The sequence below is a fragment of the Macrobrachium nipponense genome, chromosome 30 (genome assembly GCF_015104395.2).
Source record: "Macrobrachium nipponense isolate FS-2020 chromosome 30, ASM1510439v2, whole genome shotgun sequence".
Lineage (NCBI taxonomy): Eukaryota > Metazoa > Arthropoda > Malacostraca > Decapoda > Palaemonidae > Macrobrachium > Macrobrachium nipponense.
In genome coordinates, this window is record NC_087218.1 from 62,775,989 (window position 1) to 62,793,639 (window position 17,651).

At 37.4% G+C, this 17,651-nt stretch overlaps 1 protein-coding gene across 1 annotated transcript in view; it reads right to left on the reverse strand.

The window, feature by feature from the left end:
* Positions 1-17,651, reverse strand: part of LOC135202572 (uncharacterized) — a 109,652-nt gene that overhangs the window by 20,310 nt on the left and 71,691 nt on the right. The window contains exon 3 of the mRNA XM_064232070.1: positions 1,473-1,666. Coding sequence (XP_064088140.1) covers positions 1,473-1,634 — 162 coding nt within the window. The 5' untranslated portion in view covers positions 1,635-1,666. The remainder of the gene's footprint in view (positions 1-1,472; positions 1,667-17,651) is intronic.

A 17,651-nucleotide genomic window follows, 5' to 3' on the forward strand; every position in this document is an offset into this window, starting at 1 on the left:
AGAGAAGACGGGAAAATGTACATATTAAAGTTCAATATAAATTACACAAGGCGAATTACAGCATGAAAAGGGGCATCAGTTCTACCACCACACCTCGACTGAAAACTTTTCTTGCAGGGACCTAACTTAACTATCAGGTTAGTCATGACTCCTCATGACCAAGCCCGCCACGATTATTTCCTTGGCCCTGCATAGCTATCCTGGATGCTTTTCATTACCATAAATGGATTTGTCAACGATGATCGATGTGGTTACGAAAAACTCTCAGAAAACTCCGATAACTAATAACATTATTATGGAAAGGTATCCCCACCGTGCCTGCATTGTCCTAATCGGACGCTAACGATCATTGCTTTACGTAGGAGACAGTATTTTGTTGGAGTGCGTGCAACAAACAATGTGAGTGGGGATCTGATATTCATTTCCTCTAATTAATTAGTACTTCAAAATTCGCATGAAATTGTACCGGGAGAAAATAACATACAAGGGAATACATTGCCAAGACAACGCAATGCAATATGGATTTAAATAAACAGATTTCTTTAAAGGAAAATTAATTCTAATGCTGTGTGACAAGCTTTGCCAATAAGAATCAAGAGGCATACGCATGCTATATGACTATTTACCAGAAGTAAAAAGTTTGTGGCATATTTTAAAGTGTATGCTAAATGAAATTTAAACCGCATACGGAATTATTCCTAATTAAACTGATAATACGAATTCTATGCATAGAAACTATATGAATCCTTGACAAGATTCCATACGACAGAAATCAGAGGTAGCTCATCACCCACAATTGCAGCTAGACAAAGTTAATACGTCTAAATTAAAAAGAAACAGACATCATAACATTTGGAAAATGAATGAATGAAAAGCCCCGAAAAGGAACAGAAATTTCAATAAGCTACTACTATATTTCGGCCAATACATAATGGCTCTCCTTTTTTATTATCACCTAGACAAGGGAAGGTGTGGGCCTTTTCAAGAAGTATAGTAAACCGTTACATTATAGAAAGCAGAAACACACACACACACACTTGTGTATATATATATATATATATATATCTATATATATATTATATAATAATATATATATATACAAGTGAAACAATGGAGTAACCTCTGAGAGGCCTTTCGACTTGTCGTCCTTTACTAAGCGGACAAATCGAAAGGCCTCGCAGCAGATACTCCGTTGTTTCACTTTCCTTCGTCGATTATGCCTCTGTTAATGTATAAAATATATGCAGTATATTTCCAAAATTATTAAGAATAACAGGGGCCGTTAACTACATTTATAACATTTTCTGTTTAAATATCTACACAACATTTTAAAGGTTTACAACTCGCTAATCTTTTGCAAGACGTTTACTCCCATAAGTTCAAAAAAAATGAGCGGTAGCAGGCGTGACTGCAAATGAACTTTGTGATGTAAAACAATAAAGGGATTTTGCCGGATTAAAATCAACACTCACCTTCCTGTTGCTGACGTAAGTACATTTGCATCTTTTGGGGCAATCCTGGTCCCAGTCCGCCATGGCAGGTGTGATCCAAAAGGCGGATGCCATCCCCGCCAACACCATCAGCCTCAGCCACAGGGCGTGATCCATGGCCGCCGTCCTCCTCCTCGCCGCCATCTGTCACCGCACGCAGTAAACTGCCATATCCCCTGCGAACACAATCGGAACGCTATGCTATAGTACTCGACAATCCAAACCTGTATTTCTCGGGATCTTCTTCTAAGCAGCATGAGGAAAGGAGAGAGGGACTCTTTCTCTTTCTCTCATATTTCAGCCTCTTTTGTCCATCATCCTATAATATTATATATATATATAATATAATATATATATATATATATATATATATATATAGATATATATGTATGCACACGTACACATTGATATGTATTAAGGTCACACTCGGTAACATTCAACGTGGCGATGCGTAATTCCCCCCCTCCCCCGCCCCCCCCGCCCCCCCTCCCCCCCCCCGCCCCCCTCCCCTCCCCCCCCCCCCCCCCCCCCCCCCCCCCCCCCCCCCCCCTCCCCCCTCCCCCACCCCCCCCCCCTCCACCCCCCCAGATTCCCCCCTCAAAAAAAATAAAATAAATAAAATTAAAAATTCTGTCGCCAACAATTCAAGACAGGAACCGACTTTTACTTTACTCACAGTAGGATAATTTACGATGCCTCCTATTTCCTTACATTTTCATTCATAACAAATCCTTCCCTCTTGCCACGTGGTGATAAAAAATGGTAGTATTTAGAAAAAGTAACAAAATATTAGCCAACATAAATGGTATAAACATTAGTTTAAACAATTTCCTAAATTAATCTACTGTCCGAAATAATCTACTTACAGGAAATCATTATTAAGAGTAAGAGAGAGAGAGAGAGAGAGAGAGAAAAGCCTTCACACAAGGTTTTGATTTCTTGACGCAGTGAGAGGCATCAGATGTGAATCGTTCCACATCTACCTTTATCAATAAACCACGACCTTGGATTTTTTTTTTCAAGACGTGATAAGACTCCACTCACTCACTTGGCGCGTTGAGATTTCCTTCAAAGGCCTATTTATTTCCTCTGGGGTTTGGCCTTTGGAGAAGAAATAATGAAACTAACATTAAATAATGCCGAATGACAAAGCAACTGACCGTACAGCTATTACATGTACCACAAAACGGTCCATTGTAAAACCATTCATTCTGAGTTTTCCCCCCTTTTGAATGGACTCTCTCTCTCTCTCTCTCTCTCTCTCTCTCTCTCTCTCTCTCTCTCTCTCTCTCTCTCTCTCAGAACGGGGATTACCTTTTCTTGAGCCGTTTTCACTGACGTGAGTTTAAGCAGTGCAAACAAGAGTACGCTAGGGATTCATACAATCTCCTATACGAGTCCTTTGCAGAAGTGTGTTTTCCGATATATTAATATGTATAAACCTAATAAAAAAAAATATAGGTAAATTAGCGCAAGAAACAAAACGAGAAAAAATAACGTGGTTTGGTCTAACTAGATTCAAAACCCTGATCAGACCCATTTTCTCTGATGAAATAAGAGGAACAGGAAGACCAATAAAACACTCCTTATAAAACAAGTGACAAGAATATATCTCCAAGACAAAATCGAATCTTCTCAAAGCGAAAGTCGTAGACAGACATTCGTTAGCATTTGAAAGAATGAGGAGTCCAAAAAAGGGTCATTAATTAATGGAATAATATCATTTCTCGGGGCAAAGTCTAAAAAACACGAAGTAATATGATTTGCAATATAATACCAGTTACAAAGATATACTCGTATAAAAAGGTGGCGATAAGTCCCCGACGCTTCTGATATCAAGGGTGCACAAGAATGCAGGCAACTGAAAAATGTTAAAGAAAATAGAAAAAAACACATTTGTTGCCACGAAATGCAAATATAAAAACAGGATGTTGTCCAATAAACTGTCCTGACCGTTGGATATTACCTTCCTATTGCAATATTCCGTGTACCAACAAATCAGAATATTGGACAAACAAATCAAAGTCATTTAACAATACTGCCGCCATGCATTCACACAAAACTTGGTTACTCGCGTCAACCGCTGTTACCATCTCTCTCTCTCTCTCTCTCTCTCCTCTTCTCTCTCCTCCTCTCATCTCTCTCTCGTCTCCTTCTCTCCTCTCTCTCACCTCTCTCTCTCTCTCTCTCTCTCTCTCTCTCTCATTGTTATTAGTCTTGTACCTGGCGCCTTGTCGATAATTACTAAAATGATTGAGCCATCTTTTAAACAGGCACACACGCATACTGTATGTGTGTATATATGTACGTATGCATATATACATTTTTATTATTTGTGCGTGCGAGAGAGCACGCAAGTTCAGTTTTACAAGCCATCAAAAAGAAAATTTATTTAAATGAAGGGATAATATTACCTTCAATCTTCATGAAATCATCAGGCCACTAAGAGGGTTATCGTATCTTTAACGAACTTAACCATCAGTTCAACTTATTATATTAACAATAAGTTTTAACTCATAAGCCCTACCCTGAGGCAATGTAGAGAATGAGCACCTATTAGACAAATCAACAAGTTCATACAGAGAGAACGTAACTATTCAACCTCCCCGTCCGATGCTCGTAGGATGTCCACAAAGCAGCTGTTATACCAGACAAGGCACATCTACACAGACCCTTCTTTCCGCTGCAGCAGATGTTTTGTCGAAAGAGATATAAAAAAGACAGCAGATAGTACATGAAATGTATTATAATCTAGCTGGAGTGAGTTCGTAGAAATAAGCGCCTGCAAATTAAAGGTAATCAAGAATGATGTGCGTTCCTCAAAATGTAACCCATCTGATGAATAAGTAAATAAAAATTTAACTGTATTTACCAACACCAAATTTACGAAATCAATAGTTTAGCCAAAGAGGAATAATGTAATAAGGAAATATAAGAAGGAAAATGATATAATGATGATGATGATCTACAGTGTCATGTAAGAAATACCTCATCTGGGGAAGCAGACAAACAGCATTATCCCCTACAAGCAGTACCTATCTTTAACGTAACAACGAAAAACAATGAACGAAATCGACGCACTATTCTTAGTTCCCATCAGCACCCACCAGATAATAACGTTAATCGCCAGAGCGGTTTTTCGCGGACAAAAGAGAAAAATTAGATGACGTGCAAAATCGTCCCCTCCCTCACATGCAATTTTTGCGGGCATATTATCCTACATTTCACCGACGCCGACTTACAGACACTGTGGCATTTCTAACACCAGTGATAGATACATGAGCATTAATCTATCCTCACTTGCACTTTCCTTTCTTATTGGGGAGCAACAGCCGTTTTACAAAGCGTTAAAATGTGCGCCGGATAGAACACGTCCAGGCAGAGTAATTGAGGAAACTCCTGCACAAACGCAGTCGGCGAGAAAGCCTTTGGTAAATACCAAAATTTCCCTCTAAATCCACATCAACTCTCGCGCCCTCTAATCAACAGCCACCACTTCTATTGTACAAATTCACGGTTCCCATCGTTAAAATTAGTAATGCTAAATGTAATTCACCCTATGGTATCCAGCATGAATCTCAGAACGTGGCCAAGTATTCCACTGTATGCTTCCAGAGTGCGCTCAATTTGCTGAACGGGTTTTCAAGATTAAAAACCATTAGGGCACCAATACCTCTCTGCACACGAATGAACAAGATATAAAATTTACCTAATTCCAGTGTAATTTCCTAAAAATAAAGAGTTTCTACTTAATAACTTATACCAATGTTCCCGTAAAGTCACTATGCATATCTAGATGCTTTATACAGAAGTAAGTTCCTGAATTTCGTTCCAAGTCTATCATGTGGACCATAAACAATCAGTGTTTGCTGTCTTGCACCAACACAAAAACGAACACTTACGCCCTCACACAGCTTCTCTATTCAATAGGTTAGTTACGATGACTCGCATATGGACACCGTAACTAAAGGGTTTAAACTTTTGCGTGCCTGTTTGTACTCCAATGGCACGTTTCGCGTTTGCACACTACCACGATTCGGAATCTTTGTATTTTTGTCTGTGAGTATGCAAGAGGGACTGCTGACATTTTTAAGCATCATTGCCCATTTATTTCTCTACAGTCAGTGACCTTTATAAAGTAAGATTCCAAGGACTTTTTCTGTATTCTTTCTTGGTTAACATTTGCTTGGACTTTACTGACCCCTTAATTCCAGAAATAAGGAAGTAACAAGCAGGTAGAAACCAGACTACAAGGAAATAAAGGAATAAACAGCATTAATTTATTTTAAAAAAAATCATACTGCCGAAATTTTTTTTTATAATCATTTGTACACACACACACTTATTTTGATATATATTAAGACAAGCGGATTATACTTCAAATTCTCTGGTATGAATGAATGAATCGTGAAGTTTAGGCTAAAACGCCAAACTACAAGACACTTTCAGTCATTCAGTGAAAAGAATAAGTTGCAGAGGTTGGGCAGCACGATAAGAGGATCCACAGCGCCGAATGCCCAAACATGCCCCAGTGCCTGGTTTCACAGCCTAAATTTTAGAAAGCAATTAAGATAAAAGATCAAAAAAATAAATAAAATGAAGCTAGGATATAAAAGTTTAAGTGAAAGAACACCCCACAGTCGCACTTTGCCGTTATAATAAGAGAAGTTGGACAAAGTAGGTAAGGTAAAAGGCTAAACAGCGAGCACAGCAAGAGACCGAAAGGACGCTACACACAATGGTTAGTAATGCCTATAGTGCACCACATGTGACACACTGATGGGACTAACTCTCCCTCCCCCCCAACAACAATATTCTACCCTTCAAAGATGCAATACCAACGAAGAAAGTTTATTCGGGCTACCTTGTATTGGGTTTCCGTCAATATTTCAATGTTCTGATAATGTACGTAAAAGAAAGACATCGCAAATAGAATAAACTCCCCTTAAACTTAATCGTATGTGTTTGTTTGTTTGTTTTTATGGTGCTTTTACGTTGCATGGAACCAGTGGTTATTCAGCAACAGGACCAATGGCTTTACGTGACTTCCGAACCACGTCGAGAGTGAACTTCTATCACCAGAAATACACATCTCTCACTCCTCAATGGAATGGCCGAGAATTGAACCCGCGACCACCGAGGTGGGACGCTAATACCATACCAACCACGCCGCTGAGGCGCTAATCGTATGTGTTTAAACAAAACCAAAGAATTATTGCACCCGTTGAAATTATGAGAACCCAGCATTTATAATATTTACAACAAATATAAATGACTTCACATCATAAGTGACAATCGTTTATGAAAACCTGAACCTTTCAACTCTTGAGAAACATGACGGTCCCTCTCTTCTGCAACCGCTCACAAAAATGATCCAGTATAAATACTGAGAAAGTCTCCTAAGGCTTTGAAGACCTGTCCATCATGGGGAAATGTTGGAGTTCTTTTATTATGCTCTTGTCTCCCAGAGTTGACTCGCATCTGAAACTAATGGATTAAAAACATATGATTCCATTTAATTTCTCATTTTCCATTATTCCCGTCGTTCAAGTATCTTATAATACATGCTTTGTGTTTATTTTTTTTTAAATTCAGATCGTCTACATTTACATCCTCCCAAGAATAAGATCCAGCAAAATGATGGGTGGACATTGCAGCTAATAACAGCCTTGCCCTTTCTTTCGTGAAGTTGAGCATCTTAAGTTTTTTCAGACTTTTCATGTAAACTAGGGATCTACTGGACTGCGCCTACGGGTTTCGTTTTATAATTAAAGATACTGTATCTCAACTACGGCTGTAGTCACAGTAATAATACATGCAATTCTCTCTCTCTCTCTCTCTCTCTCTCTCTCTCTCTCTCTCTCTTTCCATCCTCCTCGTCTCTCTCTTCTCTCGATCTCTCTCTCTCTCTCTCTCTCTCTCTCTCTCTCTCTCTCTCGTGAACGTTAGGTAGAATTTAATAATGTTGCAACCAAGTATGCAATGGAAATAACTTACGACACTAACTTTTCTCCTCTTCCTTAAGACGTGTCATAAAGTTTGACCCCTGCAAAGGAAGATCCGAAGCCTCGGAGCGGATACTTTATTAATCCTTACAAAAGACACGGAAGAGTCCGGCTACAAGTATTACGCAACGTCTAGACCAAAAGTGTTTAGGGACAGGTCCTGTCCGCCCACACTAGTGGAACAGGTACGTTCAAACTGGCTTGACCTCCTTTACATCTACACTCCACAAAACCAAACAGGACTTGCCTTGCGCGGGAGAAATAGTATTCGTTTATTTACTGTGCTATTATAACCACGTGAATTTAACAATAAAATCGCGCTCACAGTTACCCAAAAACGGCAACAAAAGCATATAGAATAAAAAGTAACTTATAACAAGAATGATTCAGTCATTGGGTGACAAATGTCACGACAAAAAATCCACACAACCTGGGGATGAAAAGTACTCGAAAATGTCCTCTGACTTTTAGCTCCTGTGGACTCCAGAAACGTTGTAAGACCCAGACCTAATTGGGAGAAGACTTTGCGAAGGGAGGCTGGAGATGTGTGGAGATTTGTGGAAGATAAAGCACAAGCAGGACATGAGTGGCAGAATTTCTTGAAGGTGCTTTCCTTGGCGCGGGGCTGGAGACAAAAACCCCACTGCAAATAAAAGGACGCCAGAAGCCACCAGTGTAAACGTGTCGCCCTGAGATGACTTCAAACTTGTTCATGCAAATAACACACACTCAGGTATTTAAGGTTCCCTCATCATCGTTGAAGGACTCCAAAGTGAAGCTATTAATAATATGTTGACTATTAAAAACTACCTGCTGGGTTGCGTTTTGTAGTTTTTATCATCACTTTCATTAATATCACATTAAGAACCAAGCTTCAATTCTAGTTAGAAAAGCATGCGAGACTCACGTTTAGTCAGCTCAACAAAAAGAGTACTTGAGTATTTGCACCAAGTTTAAACCTCTCAAGTTCTGACGATTCAACCACAGGAACGGAAAGAGCATTCCAATATTCGGTCACAACTGGAATAAAACCGTGGCACTGAATCTTGCAAAAGAAAATGGAAGTCTCTTTGAACTGACTGCATTTATAGCAGTGCCTGGTAGATCATATAATCTTGGAAAATGAAAGTAAACGATAACAGGAATTACGAAACATCTTGTCATCACACACAATGAACTAATTGAACGCCATTGCCAGAAATGAATATAAAGATCCGGGATAAGAGATTTGATAGAACTCATGCTTTTGTCCAGCAATTTATGATGGGAGTCAGCTGTTGTATACCAAACGGAGGAAGCAGTACTCAAAAGATAAAATAATAAAAGAATCAACACATTCCCTCAGGAGAGAGAAGTTTCGAGATATCTTGAAAGTCTGTCAAGTGTACAGAGCATCCAACTCATGCTAGTAGTCATAATTTAAAATTTCACATTTTATAAAAGCCACCTCTCTCATTCATCATCATTTAATGAATTCATCACGACAGCGAATATTTCCTTACAACAAAGAGCCTAGTTTTAGCCACCTCTAAGTATCATCCATCCATCCATTCATCCCAAGAACGAATTTAGTCAACAAGCACTACTTTGTCATCGAAATTCGTATAATCTTCAAAAATACTCCACGGAAGGAGAGTTGAGCTACTGCTAACTCACTCCAATATTAAAACGTTCCTCGTAGATGTCTCAAAATGTTAAATGTGACACGAAACAATGATAAATGGTGAACACTTGGACCGCAGCAGCCAGTTCTATGGGGAAGGGAAAACTCTGAATGATACTATGGTTGTCATTCCCAATTTCTTTAGGCCTAACACAATTATCCGGCCATGGTTTTTTCTATTATAAAGAGTGCTTATGAAAAAAGTCCTCCTTGACTTGATTTCAAGAACTTCATTTTTAAGAAAACTTATATGAGCTATGAATCGCTGTTGTCTAAAGGTGATAGGTTAAAAAAACTGGAGGTCCAGTCCAGCATTCACGGCAATGAACAACCATATAAAAAATATACATAAAATAAATAGCTTTGAACATCCCATCCCAGAATCAACTTTTCAACCCTCCCAAGGCGGCAGGGGATTAGGGATACAAGGAAAATGACACTAGTTATAATAAGAATTCTTCCCATGAAAGGAAACCAGATTAAGAGTGACATCGTCAACAAGTGGAACTGCCAGAATAAAGGAGCCATCCTAAGGCTTCTACACGAAAACTTCAAGAGTGTGTGAAAATGTATGATAAAAAAAAAATTAGTTTTATTTAAATAAAGTCTTAAATATTCATATATTGGAAAATGATGACACATATATACAGAGAAAGTAAGGGTGTATTTAGGAATCCCAGTCATGCAATAGGTAGGTAAAAATAGTCAAAGATATACGTAGGTCAATAACATCACGAACATAAGTCATTTTCAGGAAAACGGTAAAGTCGCATCTCCTCGTACGTTGGGTAAAAGAACAACTATAAACAACTGCGCGAAAAAAAATTTCTCTTGATAAGGCAGTGAAAAACAACGATGATTACAAAACGTTTTAGGACACGAGGAAAAGTTGAAGAGAAAAGTGCTAGACAGCTTGGCAGAAATACCATTCCAGCAAAAACCAGCCAACAGTATTGTCGTCAGGTAAAGTAGCTGCTCTCTCCCGAGCATACATCGTCCATTTAGGACCCAGAAAAGGCCTTTTTGGACATTAGTCTGATTCGCTTCAAAATATGGAAATCCATCCAGAATCAACAGTCAGTAACAAAAGTTTTTACGGTTTCCTTAACATTAGTGAGATAAATAGGAACAATGTCTCGAAAGAAAATACAGTTGAACCGAACGTATTGCAAGTTGTAATTTACGAAAGAAAAGATGGCTCGTTTATCAGTAATAATAAAATTGCCGTTTTGAAAATTATCAATTTCTACAAAACCAGAAAAAACAGAGATTACGCGGCCTCGTTTTGGCAAGTGATAGTTGACACAGACGCGGGAAAACTCTCTCCCGCGAAACAATAGACTCGTTCTCAATGGGATGAAAGCAAACTTGCTTTAGTCCAGTCAAGAGAAGTTCATTAAGAGCAAATAGAAAAAATTTTAAAAATCTGTAACAAAACCAACCTAAATTCACTTTTCGAGGACTGAAATCTCCGACACTGAATCCCACCTTTTCCAGGAAGATCCAGAAGTTTAGCCACGAAATGGAGACATATAGATGTGGCAGATTTTTTATTTCCGGAGGTGGAAGGAGGGGGAACAGTTCATTATTGATACAAATGACAAGAGTTGTAAAGTTCGGTGCAAACATTTGATCTTTGCTCCAAAAAATATCAATAATGAATAATCCACTGGCAACACAGACAGATTTTACTTGTCACTTCAGAAGAGCCCTCTCTCTTATATCCTGGACCTTACTGTTTGTTTGTTTGTATGGTGTTTTTACGTTGCATGGAATGGACCTTACTGGAAGTAATTTAGGATGAAAAGGTGGGATCTAGCTTCATATACCTCAGTCAATAGAAAGCGAACTGAGGTTCACAAACCTTTTGCGATTTTTTTTTTTTTTTTTTTTTTCATAAAAGCGGTTATTACCAGCAAACTTTTTTTCTTTTATAAATAATGGTGATTTTTTGAAAAGGTAATTTTTATTAATATTGGTAAGCAGGTATTAATCCCTTTCGCAAACTTCAATCCTAATAAAATGAAGTGTGCTTTATTTTTATGAAAACGTTACTCCCTTTTTAAAATTTTCCTTATTTTTTTTATTAATAAATAAATCAAGTTTGTGTGTGAATGTGGTGACGTTACGGGAGCAAAAAAACCACCTTTATTCGAGCTAATACTTTCTTCTTATTGGCATCGTCAATATGCCAATAATGTATATACACCTTGGAAACAACGACGCAAATAATATGGTCCAGACGCGCTCCTCCATAATGGCTTCAGATAAATCTGCTTTCAGAAATGTTCATGAAAGAGGGTCAGTGGAGAACAAGCTAACAACGTTTAGGAACAAAGTTCGCCCTTTTATGCTGGTAATAATTGATTGATTCCGAGCACTGGGCTGTTTCCGTTGTCGACGGACTAACTTTTTCATTTTTTTAACCAATTTACCTGATGCCTTCATGATACAAATTGGGTGCATTTCAACGAGTCTTGACAAAAGCAACAAGACGGAAGTATCAGATAAAGTGAAGTATCAATCAAGTGTCTTGGTATACATTTTACGCTGATGTGTTCACTCTCTTGATTTATTCATACATTTATATATATGTTATATATAAATAAAGGTTTTTTTTGCCATGAAGCTATCTCGTTTTTCAATTTTTCCTTCGTGGCAAAAATCCTTTATTTATACACAGCATCAATTTTTATATACTTGGTGATCAAGTTATATATGTATGTATGTATGTATGTTGTATGTAATGTATGTATGTGTTGTATATGTTTTTGTATATATATAGTATATATATATATATATAATCTATTATATATATATATCTAGTATATATAATCACACAATCGTTGTACCAAGCTACAGGACGGATAATGAACACTTCAAACCTATGCCCCATGGGGTACAGTGCTAAAATGGGTTCAATAGATAGGCACTGAATTAATCAGAGTTAAAATTAGTGAACGAAAAATGAATTAGAGTCACGAAATGAAAGACTGGCGAGAGAAGAAATGGAATAAGAAAGAAACAGAGAGAAAAGGGAATGGGGACTCCAGTAAACATAACAGTAGCAGTCATCCTGTTTGGCTTGTTTTATAAACTTGAAAAAAGGTGCCATAACCCGTTTCGGGTTCATTCCGATTCAGTAACTCTGGGCTATACCTAATTCTATTTAATATCTAATTCAAGAACAACTCGTCTTTTTTGAGGTAGAATGGAAAACAAACCCAAAATATTACTTGGGCACTTCATCCTGAACTGCAATATAAAGAGGGCCTCTTCTGAAACAAGGGTATATGACGCTAAATAATACCATTTGTAGCGTCAAAGGGTAATGAAGAATTTCAATTCTAAGAAATTTGGTTTTTATGTAATTCGCAGTGTTTTAAAAACTTGCCCTAAATAAAACTATGAAAAGGCAATCAACCTCAAATTAAGGGAATCGAAAAACGATTTATGAGAGAGAGAGAGAGAGAGAGAGAGAGAGAGAGAGAGAGAGAGAGAGAGAGAGAGAGAGAGAGAGAGAATTTAGGTTAAAGATCTGAGAGCAAAAAAAAAAAAAAAATAAATAAATAAATAAACAGAGGTTGAGAAGCGGAAGGGTTGGCTATACGACCAGAAGGATCAGTTTTGTTTACAAAAGGTACACTATTGTTTCTACCGTAGAGATGATGGCAGGGGGGGTGGGGGAGGAGGGTACACTGACTGACGCTCTCCAAGGATACTTGAAACCTCGTTCAGCATGTCCCATGACTCGCAACGGAAAACTGCCCGTCCACATCTCGAGCTTGCAGAGTCATTTCCATAGACATTTTCTGTCTATCTGAAACTCTACGACTGTTTAATTAACAAAGACTGGAATGAAAACCCGGAATCACGTTCAACCAGTGAACTCGATTACTTTGACTGATTCACAGCACACTAAAATTCGACCTCGTCTTGAAAACAGACTTAGTAGAGAGAGTTGAACGTACCCTGCAGGTGAGTCGGGAGTAGAAAAAAATTGAGAGAGGGGACCCTTGGGATGGGAAGAAAAGAGAGGGAGATGGGCTTATCGGGGAATGGGGGGGGGGGTATCAATGTTCTCTTATTACACACTTATTATATTTCATCCATCCACCTAGCAGCAGCACGGAGCCCGGACTCGCCGCCACTAGCCAAAACTCACGTGCAGCCAGCACTTACTGATCCCTCTTGTATGCGCCGCTTCCTCCATCCGTTTTCTATTTCGCTTTTCTCCATCCGTTTTCTATTTCGCTTTTCTAATCATAACTCATAATTCACTCTCCTTTTAGACAGTCCTTTCATAACCTCGCGAATCTAATTAGGATAGCCCCCTCAAAAGGCCCCTCTGCGAATTAATGTGGAATTGCTGACGACATTCTTCATCGTGCCAATACCTGTGGGAACCTGAGAGGGTTATAGACGCTTTCCTTCTGACGTGTCAATCACCGAAGGCCTTCCGACATCCATCGGGGGTCCCTTGCCCCCCCCCCCCCCCCCCCGCCCCCCCCCCCCCCCCCCCCCCCCCCCCCCCCCCACATGTGCATTTAATCAATCGATCAAGCTCCATACTCGACAGCTAGCTCGACAAGTTTCGAGGGCTCTCCAGCTGCGACGCGTGGAGGTAAACAATGGTGTCGTCCATCGAACTCAAGAGTTCCCACACCCAGAGAGAATAAGTCTGAGAGAGAGAGAGAGAGAGAGAGAGAGAGAGAGAGAGAGAGAGAGAGAGACTTGTTAGGTTTCCCAAAAGGATAAATATCCCTCCCGTTTCCAGCTTATCAAGACCACAACAATGTTATGCTCACCTTCATGACATGAACAGAAAAAATGTTTTGACGGCAAAGCTTCACTATAGCCTGTTACACATTATGGTCTAAAGTTAGCACAGAAAGTATACATCCCGACAGCTTACTGAAATACAAGTTAATTAGAGAGGAAAAGATACATCTATAACTCCTGCAACAGCAAGAATTTTGACAAGTGCAAAACTAAATTTACGTAAGGCAACACAGCCAAAGAATTTTGTAAAGCAAACTTGATCTTGAAAAGGAAACAATCAGAAACAACCATCAAACCTAGAATAACAGTCAAACCAGAACTGCTCACTACAGCGCAACCACAGATTACTCAGCTCATTAGCAGTAATCAAGAGGCTTCAGCTGGTGATGACAAATGGCTGACTTGAAAGCATCACGTTTTCTTTCTCTCGAAACCAAAACCCAGACCTCCTCAGTTTCCATTCTTCCAGGAATTGTAGAACATTTCCCACTCTCTATTCTACAACACAAGAGAAATGTGAGTCGTCATACTCCGTTGTAAAAAGAGCTGTCAGTCTTAAAACTGCAATCCTATAGTTTATCTTTTCTAGTGGTCTTGTTTCTTGTTAAATAAATTTTACTTGGTCAATGCAATGTTGGTTAACCTGGATATATATATATATATATATATATATATATATATATATATATATATATAATATATATATATATATATATATATATATAAATAAAGGTTTTTTTTTGCCACGAAGGAAAAAATGAAAAAGCGAGATAGCCGAGTACTTTCGGTCCTATTCGGACCCTTTACTGAGGCACTGTACCTCAATAAAGGGTCCGAATAGGACCGAAAGTACTCGGCTATCTCGCTTTTTCATTTTTTCCTTCGTGGCAAAAAAAAACTTTATTTATACATAGCATCAGGTTTATATACTTCGTGATCAAGTTATTCCATATATATTATATATATATATATATATATATATATATATATATATATATATATATATATATATGAATAACTTGATCACGAAGTATATAAAACCTGATGCTATGTATAAATAAATTTTTTATATATATATATATATATATATATATATATATATATATATATATATATATATATATATATATATATATATATATATATATATATATATATATATATATATATATATATATACACAGTCCAAGACAAAGGATTACTCCTACTCAATGCAGCCTCGTCTGCATTTTATCTTAAGCTATGGTAAGGCTTGTGTATGTATTAACAAATTATGATGACGTATATACATACATAAGGCTGGCATAAATATCATATGAAAGCCAAACTTACAAAACGAAACTCAACAAAGCAAGAGCTGTAAAAGATCATTTTTACAAGTTTACGAAAACAGGAAAAAAAGACAGACCACCTTATGTAAGCTTCAAATTGCATTTTATGCAAACATGAAATTAACAAACTTTAATGTGCTCCGTCCAATACTTATATCCTCGCTTTACATCTGCAATAACGTGAGTTTCAATGCATAATTAAGAATCACCCTTTTATAGCGTAAGCTATAATAAGCGCTGTAATACATGATTAATATTACCCATGCAATCTAGTATTAATTTCGCATTACCGTTTTGTTCAATTCTATTTAATGATATAATTTATTATTGTTCCTGCACTCCTCTTAATGTAATTACTGTGGACAATAGCTTTTCAATTTTTTACAAATAAAAAAATTTCTGTTCATCTATATATTATATTCAAAGAAAACTTACTATATATATATATATATATCATATATATATATATATATATATATATATATAATATATATATATATGGCAATTGCTCTTTTAGGGAAAATATAAGAAAAAGTATATCACAGGTGCCAACAAGAAGGGATAGATCGCACATTTCTACTAAAGTAAGGAAGGGGTCATTTCCTGTTGCGCAAAATCGCTGAGCCACACAATGCAATGCAAGGATCTTATCATGATGCAACGCTAATTCGAGATTAGAAAGGATGATTTCTCTTAACGATGGTGAAAAGGAAGATTTTTTTTCTAAAGGTAACAACATGAGGTGGGTTGTTTTTACGTAAGGCTACATGCTACTTATGATAAAAAATAGCCTTTGTGAAAGAGACCTCGTAGAAAGGGCATCCACAAACTGTTATATATTTTATTATCATCTAAATAAAATGCAGTTCTCGTATAAGAATTCTAACCATCACTTCATTTTCTATATAACTTCTAGAATCTAAAAGGACAGAACCCAATTTTTACGTATGGAATATTCGACTTAGCATCGTAAGACGACTGATAGAATCTGAATAGCGATTAAAAAAGTTTAAAGGAAAAACTTATTTTATAAAATAATTGTAATAATAATAATATAATATAATAATAATAATAATATAATAATAATAATAATAATAATAATAATAATAATAATAATAATAATAACTGTTAAAAAGAATGGCAGAATTAAGCGAGTTTGATTTCATATATTGTTTTTTCTATTTTCCTTACAATTCGCTTCTCAGGCTCAGCGATGTTTCTGAGTAACTGGCCAATATTCATATATTGGGGAATTTTCAAAGATTATAAATGCTGAAGATAATCCTTTTCATTTCATTACAACAGGATCCTGTTCTAATAAAATAAAAGATTACCTTCAGCATTTACTTTTTGAACATTCCCAATATGAATATTGGCCAGTTACTCAGAAAAACATCGCTGAGCCTGAGAAGCGAATTGTAAGGAAAATAGAAAAACAATATATAAAATGAACTCGCTTAATTCTGCCATTCTTTTTAACAGCATTTGCCTAAAAGATTTTCTACCAATAATAATAATAATAATATAATAATAATAATAATAATAATAATAATAATAATAATAATTTTAAGAATTCAGAAATCAGTCTCGTGAAAACAAATTGTTAAAAAAGCCACACTTAATTATATCAAAATATATTTCTATGTACAAATTTTTTATTTACATAGAAATATATTTTTATATATAATTGTGGAATTTTTTAACAATAATAATAATGACAATAATAATAATAACAATAATAATCGTTAGGAAAGTCGTCCACAAAGGCGGGAGACATAAACCATAAACCACCACCAGTCGCCAAAGGAAATCGGATTCTTGACCCGAAAGCCGTGCAAGCAAAAGGGGGAAAGCAACAGCAACTCTGGTTTCATCCTATTAGCGCCCGACCAATATTTCCCGAGGGGAGGGGAGGGGGGAGCGGAGAGGCTCACCACCACCACTAAAGTAGAGTTCACTTCAAGCGTGCATTTGATGTCTAGGCCCGTCCCTTACGACGCTCCTGATTGGCTGTTGATAAGCCAATCACAGCTCACAGGGCTGGAAACTCTGTCTCTCGAGAGAGTTCACATAGGTTGTGTTCACATAGGTAGGGTGAGTGTTCCTCCTCTCCTGAGGGATACGTCTTTCAAACGTATACCTCAGGAGAGGTGGAACACACATCTTGCCCATGTGAACGCTCGAGAGAGACTGAGAGTTTCCAGCCCTGTGACTGGCTTATCAACAGCCAATCAGGAGCATCGTAAGGGACGGGCCTAGACATCAAATGCACGCTTGAAGTGAATCTACTATAGCTTGTTTGGTCGGTGGTCGATTTGTCTTTCTGGGACATGAAAACGTGGAATGGAATAAAGAGGTCGTCTTATATCAATGGTGGCTA